Genomic DNA, 20,874 nt, shown 5'->3' on the forward strand with positions numbered 1-20,874 from the left:
GATATTTTTGTTAGCCACGCCCTAGGATTCTTGTCTACTCTGATTGACAGCCCTAATGCCCAATGCTTGTACCTATAGCGTCGACAGGCACTCTCTCACAACCAATCAGAGAGCTGAACGACTGGTTAGGGAGATCCTTGAACAGTATCAGGGTTGGTTGTAAATCTTGTCGGTGTTGGGAGTGGAAGGCAGAACGGGGTCTGCAAGCAGGTTAGTAAAAATATCACTCGATCACTTAAAAATGCCGTAGAAAACGATTGCATTAATCCGAGGGAATAATCAAGTGACGATATGCATCGAAATGTTTAAGTATGACATTTGGTAATGATCAACCTTAGCACAAAGGCTCACTTGCATTTTTAAGGCCGTCGAGTCAGCCCTCCGGCGTGCAAGCGAACAGTAATGGTGAAATGGATCATTTTGCATCATTTCAAAATGGTTATAAAACCAGAGACAATCGCAGAAATCAATTGCTGTTCGATGGTTTACTGTCCTTTAAAAGACGGGGTCTAATCCTTCCGTTTCACTTCACCTTTTAAAACACAAATACATTAATTTGAAAATGAGCCCATAAGGACAACTGACTGCGCATATAATTTTATAGGCCTTCCTGTTTCAAGGAATTGGCCTGCCTGCCTGCCTGCCTGTATATTATTATGCATGATACTCGTATTCATGTAGCTTTTCATTTTTAGCAGATTGAATGCAGTATAGATTGCGATTGTCGTGTAGTGTAAATACATGCCATTCTTTTGAGATTATGCCAATCGCTTTGAGACTTGATTTATTTTATTTTATGTTTAGTATTTTACAGTAGGCCTGTGTCGATTTGTTGTGAATTCAAAGCAGTCAATGGAGTTCTTTGTCCCAAAGTAGATGATGTGAATGAACGGGATTATTACAGTGCATGGTGTACAGTTTATAGTGTTAAATATAACCGATTACTATACAGCAGCTCACTGTATTGTTGATGAATTGGAGGTTGAGCTCGATAGCAGAGCAAATACTACATTTCGTTTTCGATGCAGCAGCCATTTCCTAGTTCAGACATTCAGTTGTGCGGGATAGTGGTGCACTGATTTATTTGATTCTCATTTATGATTATTATTATTATTATTATTATTGTATACATTAATATTAAAGTGGTAATAGATTTTTTTTAATTCGAGTGAAATACAATTCTAAATATACCCCCTCCAAATGAAAAAAAACACCGATCGTAGTGATGTTTAATTTGCTTCTTGTATACACACACATTCATATATATATATATATATATATATATATATATATATATAGAGAGAGAGATATAGATACAGATAGATAGAGAGGTAATGATGGAAAAGTCATATTCGGATATAGTGGAGTGTTGCGTCATCAAATGTGAGATTCTAGATTTTGGATTATTTAATCTTGTGTGTGAAAAATATGTATTTGTATTCTGAATTATGTACTAATAATATTGATGTCGTCTGTAGTTGGTAAACGTAACCTCTGTCGCTACTTCAATAATTGCAGACCCTGGAGGAGGGAATCGTATTAAATCTAGTTTTTTTTTTTTTTTTAAGTAGGAGCGGGCAACAGGTAACTAGCTACACGGAAACGCGGGTAAATTATTTTTAAAATGCAAAAAAATAAATAATAGGATGCGTGTGCAAAGTGCTGGCAAGATTAAATGTCCTTTTTTTGTGATAGGTTTTAAGCAGTTCTTGGAGACCTTAGTAGTCCCCGCCCACAACACGCCCATTTAACCACAATAAATAGTGGTAAGTGCTCCAGGCAAATTCAATCGCTTCCAACATTGGTCATTTCGGTGTTATTTTATTTCTCCATATTTTTTATGTTAAACTAAACCTGTATGATGGTCGTTTTCAGCTGTTTCACAGAGAGAAGAGCCCGATTTCATTTCAGCTTTGTTAGAAGACAATGGAGACTGAAATTGAACAGCAGGAAGAAGAGACTACTTTCAGCAACACAGAGACAAACGGTAAGACCTATATTAATATCATTTTTAAAAATGTAATGTGGCTTGCATTCAATCAAGACTGGCTGCTCCTCTCAGCTAATGTTTAGCATACGAAATTAAGCTCTTTTTCAAACAGTCTAGTTGTGTACAGTCTGATCAGCACATTTTTCAGTATAATACATATTGCTTATTGCTGAGCTATATTTTAGTAAAAGCATTTCTGAATTGTGTAAACCCGCAAATTAAGCAGTAGCCTATTTGTTTTCTGGCACAAACTAAAAATAAATGTTTTATAGCAGTTAAAACTCTATACCTTTTCTATTATATAAAGATGATTTTCTAATTATATTGATATAGATATATAAAAAAAATTCCAGACACTGGTTTGTTGATTAAGCTTATAATGTATGTATAAGAACTAGTAATTATTTTATTTTTTAAATTGTATTCCTATACATTTTTTTTTTTTAAATGTTACATGAAAATGGGAAATGGGAAAAAGATGAAATGGACCTGGCTTCTGTAAATAGACAACTGTCAGCTTTTGTCCTATATGTGAAAAGATGGCTTGTGAAAATGGTAGCAAGGAGACAGGGTCTGTGGTTACTATGGCAATGTCACAAGCGGTACGGCAAGTTCACACTGCTGCTAGAGACAATGCTTGCTAATTAAATTCAGCTCTTTATTTTTTCTGAATTTTCAATTTATACTGGCCGTAATGGTAATTGAACTAACTGGATAAATTCAAGCATTTCCAGTCCTTCCAATTTTGCAAATGAGCTTTTCAAAAGACATTGTAAATTAGAATGGATCAGATGAAGGGGGGTTATTTGGCATACAATAGACATGCAATTAAATTTTTGCATGCTTGAATAACCCTTTTTTTAATCTTTTCTGATGTAAATGCCACCCCTTTATTTGCTGTTTCAGGTGTAAGAACAGCTGATAACATGAAAGGCGTGTAATTAAAATGGGGAAGTCAAATATTTAAAGTATGCTCAAAATCAGCTTAATCATGAGATGCGCACTGGGTATTTTTATTCCATGTCATTGTTATCGGCAAGACCATAGCAAAGGTAGTTTCGAACAAATATGATGTCAACATTTATCCTGTAGAGTACAATCCAGTGGCCTTGGGGTTTGTTCCTTATTTTGTCTTCAAGATTAATTTGTTTAAGCTAACAGATGGGCTAGTTCTGTAAATATTAACAATTTCAGATTTGTCTATAAAATCTGTGCTCTTTGCCTTTGTGTTTCCTTAGGAAAGCGCCCAGCTGAGGACATGGAGGAAGAACAGGTCTTTAAGAGGTCTCGTAATACTGATGAAATGGTGGAACTGCGTGTCCTGCTTCAAAGCAAAGTAAGTTTCGAAGCTGAGTAGTTCACATCTGTTAGCTTTGTCACAATTGAAAGGATATTCTGAAACCTTGTTTAAACCCCACTTTCTTTTATTTAAAGAATGCAGGAGCTGTGATTGGGAAGGGTGGAAAAAACATTAAAGCTCTCCGTACAGACGTGAGTATTTATTAAGAATTAAGAACCCGCTGGATTTTTTTTTTCTTTTTTGTGTGTTTTTTGGATGTGAAGACCTGTAGTATCATGAGTAGAAGAAAAACATCAGTGGGGGGTTGGGGGCGGGGGGGTAAATTAGCAAGCTGTCTGTTCCCAGTTGAGTGCAGACCAGAAAAGAAAAAACAGGCTTTCACTGATCCTCCCGAATGGCGCTTTTCTTTTTTGTTTTTTGTTTTTTAGTTTTTTTTTTTTAGTTATTCAGCAGTTCCAAGTACTAACAGAATTCCATAAAATTGCACTCCAGATTAATTAAAATCTTAATTAGTAACACTCATAACACTGAAATCCCTTAAAATACATCTTCTCTAATTAGGCTAATCAGTCATTTTTAAAAAACCTATGCGTGATTAGAATAACCACGTAATTTTATCTTTCTTTTATAAACATTAGTCTTCAAGAGCATATGTTAAGAGTTGCATGCTTGTAAAATACATTGGGTCGTTAAGAGTTAAATGTATTTCAAGACTGTACAAAAACATTTTCTGAGGGTGAATCGATCTGGAAGGTCAGATGCTCGAGTGATGCTTCTATAGGTTGGCTCATGTGAAAAGACATCATTTTCAGAAGTACTGTTCACAAAACCATTAACTGGGGAGTGTACAACCTCCATTTTACATGTTTAAAGAAAGTGGTCTTCGGCGAGTTTCATTTTGCACTAATAAAGCCAACACACCCCTTAAACAATTGTCTATACCCTTGAGCGGACCTATAGTCTGTGCAGACTGTCTTATTTAAATTCTAGTTCCAAAATGGTAGCCCATCATTCCATTTAAATGTCTTAACGCTGTTCAGTGTGTAACAGCAAAGCAGTCAAGTGTTCTTGTTCATTCTTCACAGCCTGAGTCTCTTATAGAGAATATCATAGTGATGAGTATAGTTTGTATTCAATTAAAATTTATTCCTTTTCCCCCTCTTCCCTCTCCTTTTTTATTTTTTTTATTTTTGGCCACCTATCTCCGTTGCCCATGTACTGGATCGACATGCCCCTGCGTTGCCCATCATGATGTTGGCCCATCCGCCCCTGAACGCCCATCTGACACCCTGGTTGGCCATGCCCATAAATGTGCTCATTCCCAAACGGGCACCTTACTTGACAACTTCTGATTGAATGCCCTTGCCCAATGCCAACATCCACGAACGCCAATGACCAATCCAGTACAATGCCAGTGTATCAGTCCCAGACAGCAGTGGCCCCGAGCGGTATGTCCCAACAGTTTATGCCTCACTGCCTGATTAGAAAGAGAAAAATGTATTTTATAACCTGCCTTTGTTTTTGTTTTTTTAAATAGTATCCCCTTTTTTAAAGCGGTGTACTGTTTTTATTTTTTTCTGTCTTATTTCCCCATTAAGTCTTTTAATTTTCCTTTTTTTGTCACTGGAGTTTATTCCGTGAGTTGCCCGCACAGAGAAATCCACTACTTCATTTGAATGGAAGGAGCACAGCTTGAAGTGTTGCATATTTTTGCTGCGTTTATTAATCATGAATTGTTGAAAGCAGTCTTTCTCGCTCTGTCCTTGTGGCCCACCTTGCTCCCCCCCCACCTTCCGTGCCGCCCCCTCCCCTCTCCCCAAACATCACCTATTCATAATCTTTTACAAGAAAATATGCTAGCGCTCTGACCACTCTTTCACTACTCATTAGTGTTGTCTCTTGTTTTTTGTCCTGCATTCTTATTTGGTTTCTCACAGGGCCCATCAGTAATACTGTATCTTCCAACTTCTCATAACCTTGCTCCAGTTTTCTGTCCAGCACCTCTACAGTGTTCACCACTTGCATACTCTCCTGCTTTTTATTTATTTTATTTTATTTTCTCTTTCCCCTTACCCTTATGAGAAGGTGTGCCAGTGTTACGAATGTGATGGCGAGACTTTTTTTTTGTTTGTTTGTTTGTTTTTCTCTCAAATTGCTGGTGGCGGTGTTTGTAAAAGAATTTCTGGAGTCTGCTCTCAGCTATGTGAAGTTCTCTTTGCCCACTTAATCTGAGCCCTTCCAGTTGCCCATTCTTCAAGACCTGTCATTTTTATTTATTAAATGTGAGGTTTATATATATATATATATATATATATATATATATATATATATATATATAACAAAATATGCATGTCAATGAGTTGTATTTGAGTCCTATATTGTTGATGGGGAACATTAAAAATGTACACTCAAAAAAACGGAACAAACATGCGATGTACGTATGCTTTTGCTCTAAAGGCTGCTTGTCTGAAGACGTGTTTTTCTTTTTTCTGTCTTTTTTTTTTTCTCCCTCCCCTCCCTTCCCCCCCATTTCCTGGATTTTGAATTTTCAAAGTATTCTGAGTATCAGCGCAGATATCGAGACAATTGGAGAGATTCTGCTGAAGATCATTCCTACTTTGGAAGAGGTAAGTGCTTTTGTTCTAGAATCTCTAGTGGGCAGATGTGGGTGGGATCTCATATGGTAATAAATGTCAGGGAAGATTACTTAAATGTTAAGAGGTAGTGCTCTTCATCTTATCAAAAGAGTTTAGCTTGTACAGATCCCTTCCAAACAAACAAATACTTTTTCTAGCTTTGGTGATGCGTTTGGTGTTTTATACTATAATGCTATTACATTTAATGCTGAAGGTTTTAATTGATATATCCCTTGTCTTTTGAATGGTTTAAATGTTATCTGTAAAGATTGTTTGTATTAATATATATATATATATATAATGTTTTTGTTTTTCCAGTACCAGCATTATAAAGGGATTGATTTTGATTGTGAGCTGAGACTTCTCATTCATCAGAGTCTGGCAGGGGGCATCATTGGGGTCAAAGGAGCCAAGATCAAGGAGCTGAGAGAGGTTTGTGATTCAAAAACATCTTCTAAATTATAAGGATTATTTTTAACTATTTAAAGTGTGTTTCATGTATATTTAGCCTTCATTAGAAAGTAATACAGATTACACTTGGTCCACTAGAGTATTTTGTATTGGCAAATATTACAAAATGCTGAATAAATTATAAAGAAAATTAGCATAAGTAAAATCTTGTTTAAAAAAAAATATTACTTTGAGTAGAACTAGCAGTCTTCAATGTCTACAAATGCCCTGCTGAATTCATTAGGTTTGTATTTCTCAGATTCTACACATGCCAATGACCCAGGTGCCTTTAGGTGTTATTGACACTCGAGCAAGATCTGAAGTTTATTTAATTTTCTGGATGTTTCTTTTGACTCTGGATCTGATTTATTCCAGAACACTCAAACGACAATCAAGCTTTTTCAGGAGTGTTGTCCTCATTCCACGGATCGTGTAGTTCTTGTTGGAGGAAAACCTGACCGAGTAGTGGAGTGCATTAAGATCATCCTGGAGTTGATATCTGAGGTAAGATGACTAACCGGCTATAGCACCTGGGAAATACCCTAGATTAAAAAAACCTTTTCATTTGTAGGGGACTTGTTTATTAATTTTCCAATTTATTTGTTCTGTATCTTTCCCCTTTATATGTGATCCTCAATTAGCCAAAAAGCTCTTGGCAGAAATATCTCTCCTTTTGTAGGCTAAATCTAATTATCTCCTTTCCCATTTAGGCTCCAATTAAAGGTCGTGCTCAGCCTTACGACCCAAACTTCTATGATGAGACTTATGACTATGGCGGTTTCACCATGATGTACGATGACCGTGGCCGGCGTCCTATGGGTTTCCCAATGCGTGGCCGAGGGGGCTTTGACCGGATGCCTCCCGGCCGGGGTGGGCGACCTATGCCTCCATCGAGAAGGGATTATGATGATATGAGTCCCCGTCGAGGACCACCACCACCTCCCCCGGGCAGAGGGGGCAGAGGGGGCAGCCGAGCCCGAAACCTCCCTCTGCCGCCGCCACCACCTCCCAGAGGAGGGTAAGAATACAACCTCATACATACGTTTTGCTTAGAAATATAAGGATCATATCAATTGGCAATGGTAAACATTTTCAATTATGATGTTTGTGCCTTTGTGCTACTTAGTCTTTCGGTCCAGCTAATTGCTTGGTTATATTTATACCAGGTAAAAGGGGGGAAAACGGCCAAACTGGAGTTTTAAAATATACTGTTTACATTTTGTTTTCTTTAACCAGTTCATTGCTTTTTTTTGTAGGTTTAACATTGTGTATATTTGTATGTGTATAAACATTGTTGCCTTTTAAGTATACGATACACATTTAAAAAATATTGTCCCACACTAATGATGCTATAATTCATAAATTGGTGTTTTTTTATTTTATTTCTTCTCCCCGACTGGTAGCCCTGCGGACCTGTATATTAGTAATACAAACTAAAAACTGTTTGTATTATTTTTCGTTCTCTTCAAACGCTGCAAAACCAAATAAGTATTAAGAAATCTAAAGTTACAAGGTTGTATATACCCCATTCTCAAATTGTTTGCAGAGATGAGCAGTTTTCCTACGAGACCTTTCATGCCAATGCAGACGACGGACCAAAGTAAGTTGTTTTACCCACAACTGGGTCCATATTGCAGGGTATTGGGGAAAGGTGCTGTCTTTGTGCCAGTATGTTTCTCAAACTTACACTTCTTACCAATTCGTAATAAAAGGATTCATAGGGGGACTATGGGCATCTGGTAATCTGGTCAATTATCATGAAGATTTCATTGCACAACCAGAATTGTTTGGTATAAATGAAATATATGGGAATAAAACAGTCATCTCTTCGTATGAAATCCCTTTTTGTAATTCCATTCATTGAGATACAAATATGTCTATATTTATATGCTGAATGAATTGAATTACATGATCAATGTTAAATTAATTAAGTCACAAGATCAAACCAATACACAGATTTCACAGATCTTGGCTACAACATAAAGCAGATGCTTAAGGAAAATCCAAAATAAATGTCAATTGGTACTGCTATTCCTAAACTAACTTGATCCTTTTGCTGAAGTGGTCTGACATTAGTCTTTGCTGTGTATTTCATTGTAACCCATTCATTACTTTAGATCTATAGTATACTAATGTAATCCCCATGCACTAACCTAAGTTTGGTCACTTTGCTCCATGTTCTCATCATGTAAGTATATTTTAAAACTCCCAACACATGCAGGTTTGGTGAAAGTCTTACACTTATGTAAATAAGTCATCCTCACCAACAGAAGATTTTACTTTCATACTTTTTTGTTTTACATGTTGCTGAATGCACCTTAACCTTTCACAAGAATGGTAGACCTTAAGTGGCTGTTTGGTTGTTAAAGGAAACATTTGCTCCCTTTCAAATTTTCCTATACTGCTATTATATGTAGTAAACTATGCATTTGACAGATCTGAATATTTTTACCAAATTTAACATGGCTGCCAGTATTAATATTAAAATATAAATATTCATGATGTGTGAAACCCATCTGAGTGAAACAGTTGTTACACATCAAATATTGTATAATACAGTTCCAATGAATTGGTATATATCAAAACGAAAATCATACTTATTAGAAATGGGCTGGATTGATTGTAAAAGGAATTGCTTAATGGCAACACATTGTCAGTGAAATAAACTGCTGTCATAGGTGCAAGGGTGAGGTGAAGTTTTAATTTGGGTTCTTGATGTTCGAAAACCTCTTTGAATTTGTATGGCATATTTAGTACTCCATTGTTACGAACAGTTTTTGAATATGTACCTGTTTTTTCTCTTAAAGTAATGATAGAAGAGGGAGACCTGGTGATCGCTATGACGGAATGGTAAGAAATTATTCCTTTTGTTATCCCTAAATTTCAGCTTTTACTTCTGGCACCTGCTGAGATGTTCTGGACCCTTACTTAAACTCTGAATTATGAACCCTGTTCTGCTTGTTGCAGACAATTTGGTGAAACGGTATTAATGGTCTTCTGGTCTCTGCAGTGAATTTGCTAGCTTTTTAAACCTCCCCTCTGGATCCCCATGCTCATATCCTAACCAGATCATGTGATGCCAGTTTTGTCTTAAACCTACAGTCAATTTCATACTCATTTCACAATATGAGACCAAAGATTGATGTGCAGGGAGCTGAACTTGGCTTTTCTCAGTTGTCCCTCTAGCACGGGCAGTGCTGTGGAATTGCATTTTGTTGCTACATCTCCTTTGTGGATGAGAGGTTTCAGTTTTTAGTATCCCTGCCCAGTGCCATAGATGAATGTTATGTGCTATTCTATTACAGGAGGTTATTACTTTATTATTTAATTAATGGTGGCTGTATGGAAACAATTTTAATTGCATCAGAAGTTGCCGACCTACTGTGTTACATAAGCCTTTACAATAGAGTAATTTGCAGCTACTGACGTGTATTATAGTTTCATGTACAGTTAGTTAACCTTTGTTATAAATGTATAAATTAGTGCAGTGTTCAGTTGATCATGTTGCATGTTTAATATCTGTAGGACCTATAGTCACAACTCCAGTTACAAGAACCAAAACTAACAGATGGTGACTGTATTTCAAGAACCAACATGAATGCCACAAAGATTGCACAAGATAAGCTGGTTACATGCAGTGCTAAAGCGATAAAAAATGAAATATTTCTGTTGACATCAGGCAGATCCTTCATTCTGCAATCTGTAGCATTTACAGAGTGGAATGGCAGTACTTTCAATTGCTAGGCAACGTATTTTTGAATTACTTGTTTCCTTGGAAACCAAGGAGCAGCTGAATACGTAGGTGAAAGCCATCAAACTCCACAATGAATGCTGAGTACATACAGCGAAGCATGTGACTCTAAACAAGCCCTGATAAAGACTGTACTGTTGCCACTGTGGTCAGTCTTATTGTAAAATATCAGGGTGTGAGATTTGCATGCATTATTAATGTATATTTACAAATAGTGTTTGAGCTGCAGAAGTGAATGTAAATTGTTATAATATACCATAGACAATGTAAAAGGGATAAGCAGTTGTTGTTTTATTTGCATTAAAGCTGTCATGTGATTTCCTTTTTTTTTTTTTTTCTCTTCTCTTCTCATTTGATGAATGGAACAGAGTGGGGGTGGATATGGTGAGTGCCTTTTTTCCTACCTTTTATTCATGCATATATACAATAAATTGCAGTGCGGTTTTATGTTTATTAGGTATGTTTGATATTTTGACACGTGCACTGTTGGGTTTGGCAGGTTAAGCCTGTGATCTGGAATTTGAATCGCCACCAAAATCCTATCGGTCCATCTTGGTTTTTACATGCATAAGTGCCAGGCATGTCTGTTTCTTGTATTTGAGTTATATTTATTCCGCTTCTGATGTATATTTTTTTATTTTTAAGATAACAATTCTTCCTGGGAACCCTTCCAGTCTGGTAAGTGTTTCAAATTAAACCTGTTAAATGTCTAGTTCTGTTGTCTGTTTATCACAGACCATCTTTAATGTATTGCCTTTACAAATTAATTGCTGCATAAAGCATTTTATCAGCTATGATTTATGTAAATTTAAGGATTCATTAGTGCAGATATGGTGTGAACTGAACAGTTGTGAAATCTAGTTTGGAAAATGTTTTCATTAGTACAATATTACATGTTTTTCTGAATAGACGAATGAAGAGCTACAAAGGTCTTAGGGTTCAGCATTTGAAAACAGCCACTTATTTTCTAGGATATTCAATTGTAACCACTCTCTTGTTTGTAAACAGGTGGTCGAGGGTCCTATGGTGACATCGGAGGGCCTGTTATCACAACGCAAGTAACCATCCCCAAAGATGTACGTATAATTTAAAAACATTTGAATGAATTCAAGTATGATCCAATTTGGTTAATTGTCTGCCATCTTACTTGATTAATTGTCATTGCCTGTTTCAGCTGGCTGGATCAATTATTGGAAAAGGAGGTCAACGAATCAAGCAAATCCGACATGAGTCTGGAGCGTCAATTAAAATAGACGAACCTCTGGAAGGATCTGAAGATCGCATCATTACCATAACAGGCACACAGGACCAGATCCAAAATGCACAGTACCTATTGCAGAACAGGCAAGTGCTAGACTCAATGTTTTAGTTGTTCCCATGCAAGATGTTTTTTTTTTTTATTGTTTTTTTAAATTCACTTAAAAAAAAAAGTGTTTTAATTTTGTTTTATTTTAACTCACCCTTGTCTGCTTCTTCTCCTGCCTTTTATCTCTTTGCTAATGTCTACTAACGTCTACTACTAACAGTGTGTTGGGGGGAAATCTTTGTTAAAGCTTTCTCCTCTTTGTGAAACTGCTGTAATGATAAAATGATAAAACAAACCATTAAAACAAATTCAAGTGAAAAGACCACTTTCAATGAACACAGGATCTGGTGAAAGTTGGCCTGCTTCTGTGTGGAAGACTAGTGATTTTGTTGTTTTTAGTTAGATAAATTGACAACAAATCACAGTCTACCACACGGCACAGGCTTGGCCTCATCTGGATGAGTAGCAAATGTGACCAGGTTTTTGGTGAAAACAGCATTTCACACACATTACTAACATGGGTGCCTTTCTAACAGTCTTCCTCAAGCGCACTGCTTCTTAAGGAAGAGACGCCTAACTGCTGTGATGGATGCCTCCAGCTTGCCTGTCTGCCGATCTTAATTGACTCTTGTAAACTCTTTTTATTTTATTTTTTATTTTCATTTTTTTTGTACTGTTTTATATTTCAGTGTGAAGCAGTACTCTGGTCGGTTCTTCTAAAGGAGGAGAGTAAGATTGAAGGAATACTGCGCTGCTTGTTTTGTCCCTGCTTCTGTTAAAAGAGCCAACATTCCTCTGCTTTAGGTAGATGTTCTGCATTTGGGGTGTAGTTCAAATTCTGCTTCTTTTTCCATCTGATGTAACATTTTTAATTCTTAGAGAACTTAAACTAAATGTTCAAAACAGCAGCAGAATGAGTGGATTCTTGTTTTTTTTTGTTTTGTTTTTTTGTTAAACTTGTTTTGATGGATTATTGTAATGTGTTTTCTGTAATTAGAGTAAACTCATCTGTATGTACACTGTTTGTATGGGCAAAAGTACTGGTAGCTGAAATGTGCCAGACATCCATTCAGTACAATGTGCGGAATGTAATCTTGTTTTGTAAGGAACATTTTATGATTTTTAAAATAAATTTAGTAAATTGTACTTTCTTGCTATTTTTCAGTTAACTAAAGGCTAGGGGCTGTATAAAGAAATGTAAATATACAGTAATGATTTCTAAGACTTTTATAGAATTTGAATTTGCATAAAGATTTTTTTTTCTCTGTGGGTTATATTCTAGTGTACTGATTGGACCAAAAAGTGGGAGATAGTCGGGGGGGGTGTCTTTAGAGCCCATCAGTCATGTTAGATGTGTAATCAGCATTCAGCAGTGTATTGAGCTCATTGCCTGTTTTAAATACATGCCCCATATAAATAGGATTTGATCATTTATGTAGTGCACAAGTCTTTTTTTTTTCTTCACAAACACTTAGATTTAGACAAAATCCATTGGTCTTGCTGAAGCCTGTTTTCTACTTGTCTATGTGTAAGCATTTTTAAAGTATACGATAGTCTTTACACTTACCATTCAGTCAGTTTATGCAGTATGATTATCTTCAGATGTGCAGGCCTTTTTTGTTTTGCCAGAAGTTTAGATGTACATCATTCCACCCTTATTTCCTTCTGAAGTCCTGCTGTAGAATCTGCTGCAAGTCTCCGTAATAAAGCAAATGCCACCTTTTAATAAATGCACTTTTTTGGGGATGGTTAAAATGCCATATTCTATTAAATCTTGTATTCCTGCAAAAGTTCATTTGGGAGAATTGTAACCTAATTGGTAAGTAAATGATGACGTTTTACTATGTCCAGTTTGATTTTCTTGTGTTTCTTCAATATTAACAATTCTGAGTCTTCACTATCTTAATTCATTTATGAGCTAAAACAATTGCTCAAATATCATTATTAGGTCTTCTTAAATCTCTTCACCCAGCTCTGAATTAAACCTAAGAGTGTTTCCTCGTCTGCTTATGGGAATATATGACTTTCCTTAGTTTCTCTGCCTGGTGTGCCAAGTCAGTGACATCGTGATCAACTCTCCCTGTGCACAAAGCAGGGGGAAAGGGCTTTATTCTATGCAGTATAATTTTGAGCGAAGAATATGAAACATTTGCTTTCTATTGCGGATAATCTGTTTTGTTAAGAATTGAGTTTCAAAGGTGTTCTTAGTGCATTTACTTCCACTGTTGATTGGTCAAATTGACATTTCTAAGGGGGAGATCTTCTCCAGCAATACCTCTCAATACTCTGAATTGTAAATGCTTCCTATTATTTATTTTTACTCGGTTCTTCCTGAGGTTAATTTTTTAGACAGCCAGTAAATTTAACATGCATCTAGAAGCCCCTCGAAGAAATATATGAAGCCAGAGTTAATTGTTAATTTAATATTCAGCAATGCCTTTTTCTTAGGTGACTTAGATGATTTTATAAACACCTGAATACATCCCACAGGATTATATGTCTCTAACATTTCACTCATCCTGGGTGCCTGAAGACTATACATATACTTGCACATACAAAATCCCTGCTCAACTTTAAAATGTATTTGTTGCACTTGCATGTTTCTTGTGTACAGCACCATATCTTAAATATCCTCTTGAGAGAGTGATTTGTTTAAAAATACACACACACAATCTAAATCTGTATGATGGTATCCTAGGAGTCTGTTTACTTCCTTGCTTTTGAAAGGGATTAGTCAAGGGTAACCCAGTGGTGCTCTGGGGGGTTTTTGTTGGAGAATGTGCACAGGTACCCAATGGTAGCAGTCCTTTTTGGTGAAGCTTGATGCCAGAAGCAGAGGTTTTTTTGTTTTTGTTTTTTTTGCAGAGACTGATGAGACTCCGCTGGTTCAAATCACAGTCCACACTGAAGGCTTGGCATTGCATATTTTAAAATGAAACAAACCCTGCAAAATACCTCTTGGAATACGCTGCTGTGGCACAAAATGGCAGACCATGATCCTGCTATCATCTACAGCATTGAAGTGTACTGTTGTACAACAATGTATTAACCCTGCTCATATTTGCCAATTCTATGCACCCTTTCAAATGTAAGGTGTACATGTACAGTTATCATGTATAGTACAACATATTGATAGACTTTGGTCCTCTCACTGCTGGTGATGGTACTAATGAAGGAGCCTAAATTAATACAACAACAGTAATTGATGAATAAGTGCATTATAAATGTTAATTTACCTTCATTAATTTGAATTCTTCCTTCTACCTAGAGAATGTGTGACTGGGGGTGGTACCAATAGTGCAACCCCTTGTATTTTTATTTGAGAAAGTTAATTTATTTTCATACAATGTTATTACTTTTAGAGTTGTTACAGCTCATTCCCTGGTCACAATAAAATGGTAAAAGTATTCTTAAACCTCTTAGTCAGTAGTTGATTGTTTGCTGCCTGCATTGTAGCAACTATTTCTTAAATATTTTGCTATTCAGTGTACAAAATGCAAAACATGCAGTTTAGCACACATCAGATCACATTTTCTCAGCCGGCTGCTCAGTGGCAAAGGAATAGTGTCCGGGTATTAAAAATTGAGAAGAAAATAAATGGGTCTCTAGCAATAAGATCTACACCAACTGAAATCACGAATACAATGGAATATAAACTCGTAAGTCATTTTGATAAAGTAAAACATTTTAACTTGTATAACACGCAACATAGACGCATGTCAGATTAAGACCGATTTCGCTTACAAAGGTTTAGAAACCTCACAGCAGGTAAGATACATGTACTTCTCATACATATGAGGTGTTCTCATACGCCTTTACTTTTGCTTTAAACCAGCAACACATAACCGTCCATAGGATCTAAAGCCACCGTAAACTTGCCCTTATGAGCATAATTGTTAAAACACATATATATGCAGAAAATAGTCTTATATTACGTGTGGTATTAAACCATTGCTGCGCAAACAGTACACATGCGCAGCTCGTGTGTATCAAATCCCGCGCAAAATACGGGCTACTCACGCGAGACTTGGATGTTGTGAGGCGCAATGTGGGGACTGGCGCCCGCGGCGAGCAGAGCATAGGCGCTGAGGTCTAAGGTAAGAGCAGCCAGCCTGCGACGGACAGGGATAGTGACGGTACATATGTCTTGTTCATTTCGCTTTAACACTAAAAAAAACACCCAAACTACTTTGCCGATAATTCTTGTAAATGGTTCCCAATATACATTTTCAAATATGATTTATTTTGTCTTGCATATCAACTAGATCGATGTTTACTTCTGCTTTTATATGTTACAAAGTCGTATTCATATGTATTTTTTGTACTGTTCTACGGTGACCTGATATTTTCTGTCCGCATGAACTTTGCCTCAAGTGATCTCCACAGTTGCAGTGCATTAATGTACCAGAACATACATGTTTGCAAAGTATGTGTGATCCCAAGTAAATAGAAAATAATTGTTATTACCAGTATCGTGTGCAACCACTGCAGATCTGTCATAAAGTTAGCTATGTTTCCATGATCACAACACACAAACTTACAAGCCCGAGCAGTCAGTACTTCATAATTTAACTTCTTTAGCCTTTAGTTTGGAGGGTCATCAACTTTTCATGAGGCATATTTTACCACTCCATGCAGTTACACTTCATGAAAAGATTTGCATTATTGCATTATTTTTTGTGGTTTCAGATTTTTCACTTTGTAAAGTATAAGGCTCTCTCTCTTAAACTTTTGATTATGCAGGTGATACAGGAATAACAACCTGGTACACAGCTGTGATCCATATTTGAGGTTGTAAAAAGCAATGTCTGTAGATATAAATGTATCACTTTATCAAAGTGTGCTGTAGGTTCCACTTTATTCTTTGATCACGCATACAGCCTGTCAACCTACCAACATGATAACACCCTGTCACAAAACACCCTGACATTTTAGCAGTTGTTCAAGGAGAAAAACATTGAAAATATGTCATGGCCTGCTTATAAGGAATCTGCTAAAAGCAGCATGTGATCACCTTCTGTCGTTGCACCTTTAAAATCATGTGTGTGAAATGACACATTATTCCTCTGACCCTTTATCAAAATGTCCCTATTAGAATATCTTGCTTCCAACTGTCCTTTAGTAGTTGTATGTTTTAAAAGGTTTTTTTTTTTTACTACGATGTATATAAATACGCTGTACCCAGTCTTACTGTGCCATTTTTTGTTTTACAATTCTGAAAAGACTTTCATATGGACAAAGGGTTACATCATTACCATGTAATTATGATCTTTATGTTGAAAATGTATTATTTACCTTGGCAAAATATAGATTGTAACAGAAATGTATCACTGGAATACCTGTAAAAATAGAGATTTCACCAAATATATAACTGCTATTACTGTGGTTAGTCTGCTCTCTGGTCTAGTCTCTATGGTTTTATCTGTTGACATATATTTCTAAATTATATGTAATAGGTTATCAGAACATGTCTCCAGTAATCCACTGTACTGGTGACAGTTCACTGTTGTCTTTGCCAAGAAATCATTGTAATAATATGGGTCAAGTAGAGGTGACTGTCATACTTAACCAATAATCTTCTTGGTTTTGTATGCTTTGTGATTTAAAATGTTTTTTGTTTGTAATTTCCCTTTTTTTTTTTTTTCTTTTTTCCTATGAGAGGTTGATTTGTACATCAAGTATGTTATTTTGGCTGCTGCAAAGCGATCAGGACTGAATCTGTTTCATCCCCTTTTTGCTGGGTGCTGCAGTTTCCTCTCACAACCTAAAGAGAGGCCGTTTAGGTTGATTGAGTGAAATGATTAATAAATAATTCTCTAAATACTCACTTGCAGTAGAAATGTATGTCATTCTAAATATGGAAATAAATGTTTGTGATGCAGTGCCCCAATTGACTGCTGTTTAAAAGTGGTCAGTTACTGCCACCTGGCTTTCAAAAGGAGGTTACTAATAATGGTTGCTAATGTGTCAATTTCAGCCATTTTCCCTGCAGCAAGCAGACATATTATCTTCAGACTTTGAGATCTACATCTCCCTTCTCTAAGGCAATGGAGTTATACAACTCTTCAGCAAAACTGGAAAATAGATCACTAACAAGTATAGTTTAATGAACAGTGGTTATTAAACAAAATTAATTGCCAAATAAAACTTTCAGATGAAGGATGTGAATGCAGACTAAAACTGTATTTTATAACATTTATAGATCAAATGGCATTTTCTAGATGTTATTTGTTGGTCTTTGTTCTCTAGTGTCAGAAAAATGGAAGCGCCTTTATCTCCAAGAGAATCTGGAAAGTTCATAGCAGAGAACAGCAAAGATGTCTTTATTGATGAAGAGGGGGTGAAAAGGGTAGCAGAGATGCTATATGAGAAAAGAGATAGTGAAGAATTCACAGCCAAAGGTTGGAAAAATATGAACCCACTGGCTCCTTCCTGGAATACTGATGATGCGATAAACTGGGTGTTTGTGGTGGACACTATGAACTTCTCCTTCTGGCCAGATAAAGAGGACCAACAGTGTACAGTGACATACAAGGATAAAACATACACTGGATACATGACACTTTGTGCTGCCATCACCAGAGCAATGGATGAAGGTGATGTAAACAAAAAAATATTGTACTTACTGAATGCCTAAATCTACATTTGCGAATGGTGACTTAAATCCACCAGACATGAATTGATCCAGCCACTTGGAGAGTCATATCACCCAATGGCTGACAAACATTTTTATGTAATGAAATTGTTCACCTTTCCAAATTTGCTGTTTGTGTTTTTCATAGGCATTCCTATCACACATGCATCCTATTTTGCAAATATGACTCTGGACGATCTGAAACACGTGCTGCGTTCCGACAATGACATTCCAATGCCAATGATCGAGGAACGGCACAGAGTACTCACTGAGGCAGGGAAAGTGCTGCTGCAATACGACGGGTCTTTCCTGAAGTTTATGAGTAGAGGCCACAACAGTGCTGAGAAAATGGTCAAGCTCATTGTCGACAGTTTGCCATCTTACAGAGATGAGGCCACTTTTCAGGTACGTCCTTTCATTTACTGCAATACATTCTTCTCTTTAAGCATACATAAATAAATCTGGCAGTGTGAAGAATGTGATTACAGAGTTCCATCAGCTTGGAAGAGGTGCCACAATAGAAGAGAGCTGTAATATTTCAGAAGGATATGATAGCAGAAAGATACTGCTGCTGGACCTGGTGTTCCTTTCCCCAGTGATGCTGGCTCCTGATGCTCCTTATGCCCTGGCCATTATCTGAAAACGTACCAGCTAACTCTAAAACACAAAGTCTAATTTCTACAATGAGTGTGTTATGGGGAGTCTGCGAGATTCCCTTTGGTTCTTACCTCAATTCTCATATGCTGTTGCAGAGCAATATCTCCCTGCTCACTGGCAGAAATATATAGGCGAAGTAAATGATTGCAGCTTGTGTGAGCCTCACTGATGAAACTGTCAAGGAGCTATGCAATCATGCAATCAAGAGATGCAAACTGGTTTTGGTTAACATTACAATCTGTTTTCCTGTTTGTTTATTTTTGTGATTGATTTTTTTTTGTACTACAGGGAAAGAAGGTTTCCTTTCATAAGAGAGCCCAGATCCTTGTTGCAGATTTCTGGGGCATCATGGAAGCCAGAGGAGAAGCCTGCATTCCTGATCTTAACTTCCTGACCATGTTTGCAGACTACCGGATTCCTCAGGCTCTGGTCTACCTGAAAGCACTCGGATACTCTGATGAGCTGATGAAGGCCCTCAAGGAAGGTTTGTGTGAAATATGACGTTAAGATATTTTTCACTGATTTACACGTAGGCACAAAAATAGGGCCTTTAGAAAGAGCAACTCAAATATTGGATATGCTGATCTAGTAGATAACTGAAGAGCACTGGGAAGTGTGCACATGGATGATTTAATATCTCTGCCATATGAAGATCTTATGAAGTCTCCAAGACCTTTTGGATTACCAGTCAATTCAATGAGAAAAACAAAAGAGTAGACCAATGACTTGTTGGCATGCAAAAACACCTACTTTTCTGTATATTGAGTTTAGGTTTAGGAAATAAGATAAATAGAAGCAAACTCAAGTTGATATTTGTTTGACATAATGCAATGATGAAACTCTATAGCAATCTGTAAACTATATCAATCGAAAATTGTTGAACAAGTAATTGTTAAAATGCCTGGCTTGTTCCTTCATGGTGTCCATTATGATATCCTGCCAAATTACAATCTTTCTGTGTATGACAGGGGTGATATTGCCATCTGGAGACTGCAGGGAAGTAGAGATCCGGGGCTGTTCCATTTGGTGTGTGGAGAGGATCAAGATGGCCTTGTGGGATTTAACTGAGCAGAGAGAAGGACGCAGACTTGAAGATATAAATTCTGCCATTATTGATTTCTTCCTATGGCCCTATGCCAAAGAACACCATATGGAAATGGCTCACATTCCCATCCACCACACACGCTCCATTTACTATTGAGTGAGGCAAGTCTTCCCTCTGCCTTTATCACTGCAAAACTGTAATTACATTTCACTTATTGCTATTAATTTAATCAAAAAATCCCCAGTATAAAAAAGAAGAAAACAGCCCAGTTAGAAAGAGATCAATAATAATCAAATACAAATGTGACATCTGTCAAAAGGCCACATAAAGATGAGTTGCTTTGTCTTGCATTCAATCATTTACCTAGCGCTGGCAGCTCACACTCATTCAGAAAGTCTGCTGTGTTTCAGTCTGATTTACACAAACGTTTGGTTTTGTGAGATGTTTCACTGCAGCCTTTATTCTAACTTCGACAACTCGAGATCTTTTCAATTGTGGAATAAAGGCTGGAGTACAATCCATAATTTTAAATAATGTATTTTATGCTAAATGGGAAAATAAATATATGGGAACAATAAACAAGTGTTTTCTGAGTTTCAATTGTTATGGTTTTCATTATTAGTCTTTATTTTTGTCTTGTGTTGCTTATTAATTATTCTGTATTGTTATTGTCTCTCAGCTTCAGTTATTGTGTGTCAGCATCGGAATATAGTCAAATAGTAGTCTTAATGAAACTGATGTATACATAGAAAATATTTGATGTGTCATTCTATAATCCATATGACCAACAACGTTACACATTACAATACATAGCCGACGTTTCCCTATGGATTGCTGACCGTTACGCAGTCCCTGAGAATATTAATCCATAAATTCTGTGTTATTTGTATCTGCAGACTGCTCAGTAAATTAATAACCACACCCCCCTGAAGGTTTTGTAATTATTAAAATCACATAACAATGTCAACAAATAATCTACCAATAAATATATTCAACATTGAAAATCATGCATAAGGGATATCTTATATGTAGGGCTGGGCGATATATCGAGTTTTTGCGATTATTTTGGACGAAGTACCAAACACTTGTATTGCGAGTATCGAAT

The 20,874-nt window shown here is 36.6% G+C and overlaps 2 protein-coding genes across 5 annotated transcripts; both read left to right on the top strand.

Moving 5' to 3' along the window:
- The first annotated feature begins 103 nt into the window (after positions 1 to 103).
- On the top strand, positions 104 to 13,279 carry hnrnpk (heterogeneous nuclear ribonucleoprotein K). Of its 3 annotated transcripts, XM_066711077.1 has the most exons (17): positions 104 to 210; positions 1,696 to 1,766; positions 1,876 to 1,987; positions 3,229 to 3,326; positions 3,425 to 3,481; positions 4,695 to 4,738; positions 5,845 to 5,917; positions 6,245 to 6,358; positions 6,752 to 6,880; positions 7,087 to 7,394; positions 7,923 to 7,976; positions 9,184 to 9,226; positions 10,496 to 10,511; positions 10,773 to 10,805; positions 11,136 to 11,203; positions 11,302 to 11,471; positions 12,123 to 13,279. In XM_066711077.1, the coding sequence occupies exons 3-17, from the start codon at positions 1,927 to 1,929 to the stop codon at positions 12,151 to 12,153; spliced, it is 1,299 nt and encodes a 432-aa protein (XP_066567174.1). In that variant the 5' UTR covers positions 104 to 210; positions 1,696 to 1,766; positions 1,876 to 1,926; the 3' UTR covers positions 12,154 to 13,279. The 3 variants fall into 3 exon arrangements, with proteins under 3 accessions (XP_066567174.1, XP_066567176.1, XP_066567175.1); XM_066711079.1 differs by lacking the exon at positions 7,923 to 7,976; XM_066711078.1 differs by lacking the exon at positions 1,696 to 1,766 and having other exon boundaries at positions 136 to 210.
- A 2,174-nt stretch (positions 13,280 to 15,453) lies between these two features.
- On the top strand, positions 15,454 to 20,369 carry qng1 (Q-nucleotide N-glycosylase 1). Of its 2 annotated transcripts, none has more exons than XM_066711081.1 (5): positions 15,454 to 15,530; positions 17,683 to 18,029; positions 18,216 to 18,472; positions 19,013 to 19,208; positions 19,693 to 20,369. In XM_066711081.1, the coding sequence occupies exons 2-5, from the start codon at positions 17,693 to 17,695 to the stop codon at positions 19,923 to 19,925; spliced, it is 1,023 nt and encodes a 340-aa protein (XP_066567178.1). In that variant the 5' UTR covers positions 15,454 to 15,530; positions 17,683 to 17,692; the 3' UTR covers positions 19,926 to 20,369. The 2 variants fall into 2 exon arrangements, with proteins under 2 accessions (XP_066567178.1, XP_066567177.1); XM_066711080.1 differs by having other exon boundaries at positions 15,490 to 15,569.
- The last annotated feature ends 505 nt before the right edge of the window (positions 20,370 to 20,874 follow it).

The sequence above is a fragment of the Amia ocellicauda genome, chromosome 8, assembly GCF_036373705.1.
Source record: "Amia ocellicauda isolate fAmiCal2 chromosome 8, fAmiCal2.hap1, whole genome shotgun sequence".
NCBI lineage: Eukaryota > Metazoa > Chordata > Actinopteri > Amiiformes > Amiidae > Amia > Amia ocellicauda.

Coding starts and splice junctions, on each gene's coding strand:
- hnrnpk (XM_066711077.1), top strand. CDS start 1,927: ATGGAGACTGAAATTGAACAGCAGGAAGAAGAGACTACTTTCAGCAAC. Junction 6,359..6,751: donor AGATCAAGGAGCTGAGAGAG/GTTTGTGATTCA, acceptor GATTTATTCCAG/AACACTCAAACGACAATCAA. Junction 11,472..12,122: donor CAGTACCTATTGCAGAACAG/GCAAGTGCTAGA, acceptor TTTATATTTCAG/TGTGAAGCAGTACTCTGGTC.
- qng1 (XM_066711081.1), top strand. CDS start 17,693: ATGGAAGCGCCTTTATCTCCAAGAGAATCTGGAAAGTTCATAGCAGAG. Junction 18,473..19,012: donor GAGATGAGGCCACTTTTCAG/GTACGTCCTTTC, acceptor TTTGTACTACAG/GGAAAGAAGGTTTCCTTTCA. Junction 19,209..19,692: donor GATGAAGGCCCTCAAGGAAG/GTTTGTGTGAAA, acceptor TGTGTATGACAG/GGGTGATATTGCCATCTGGA.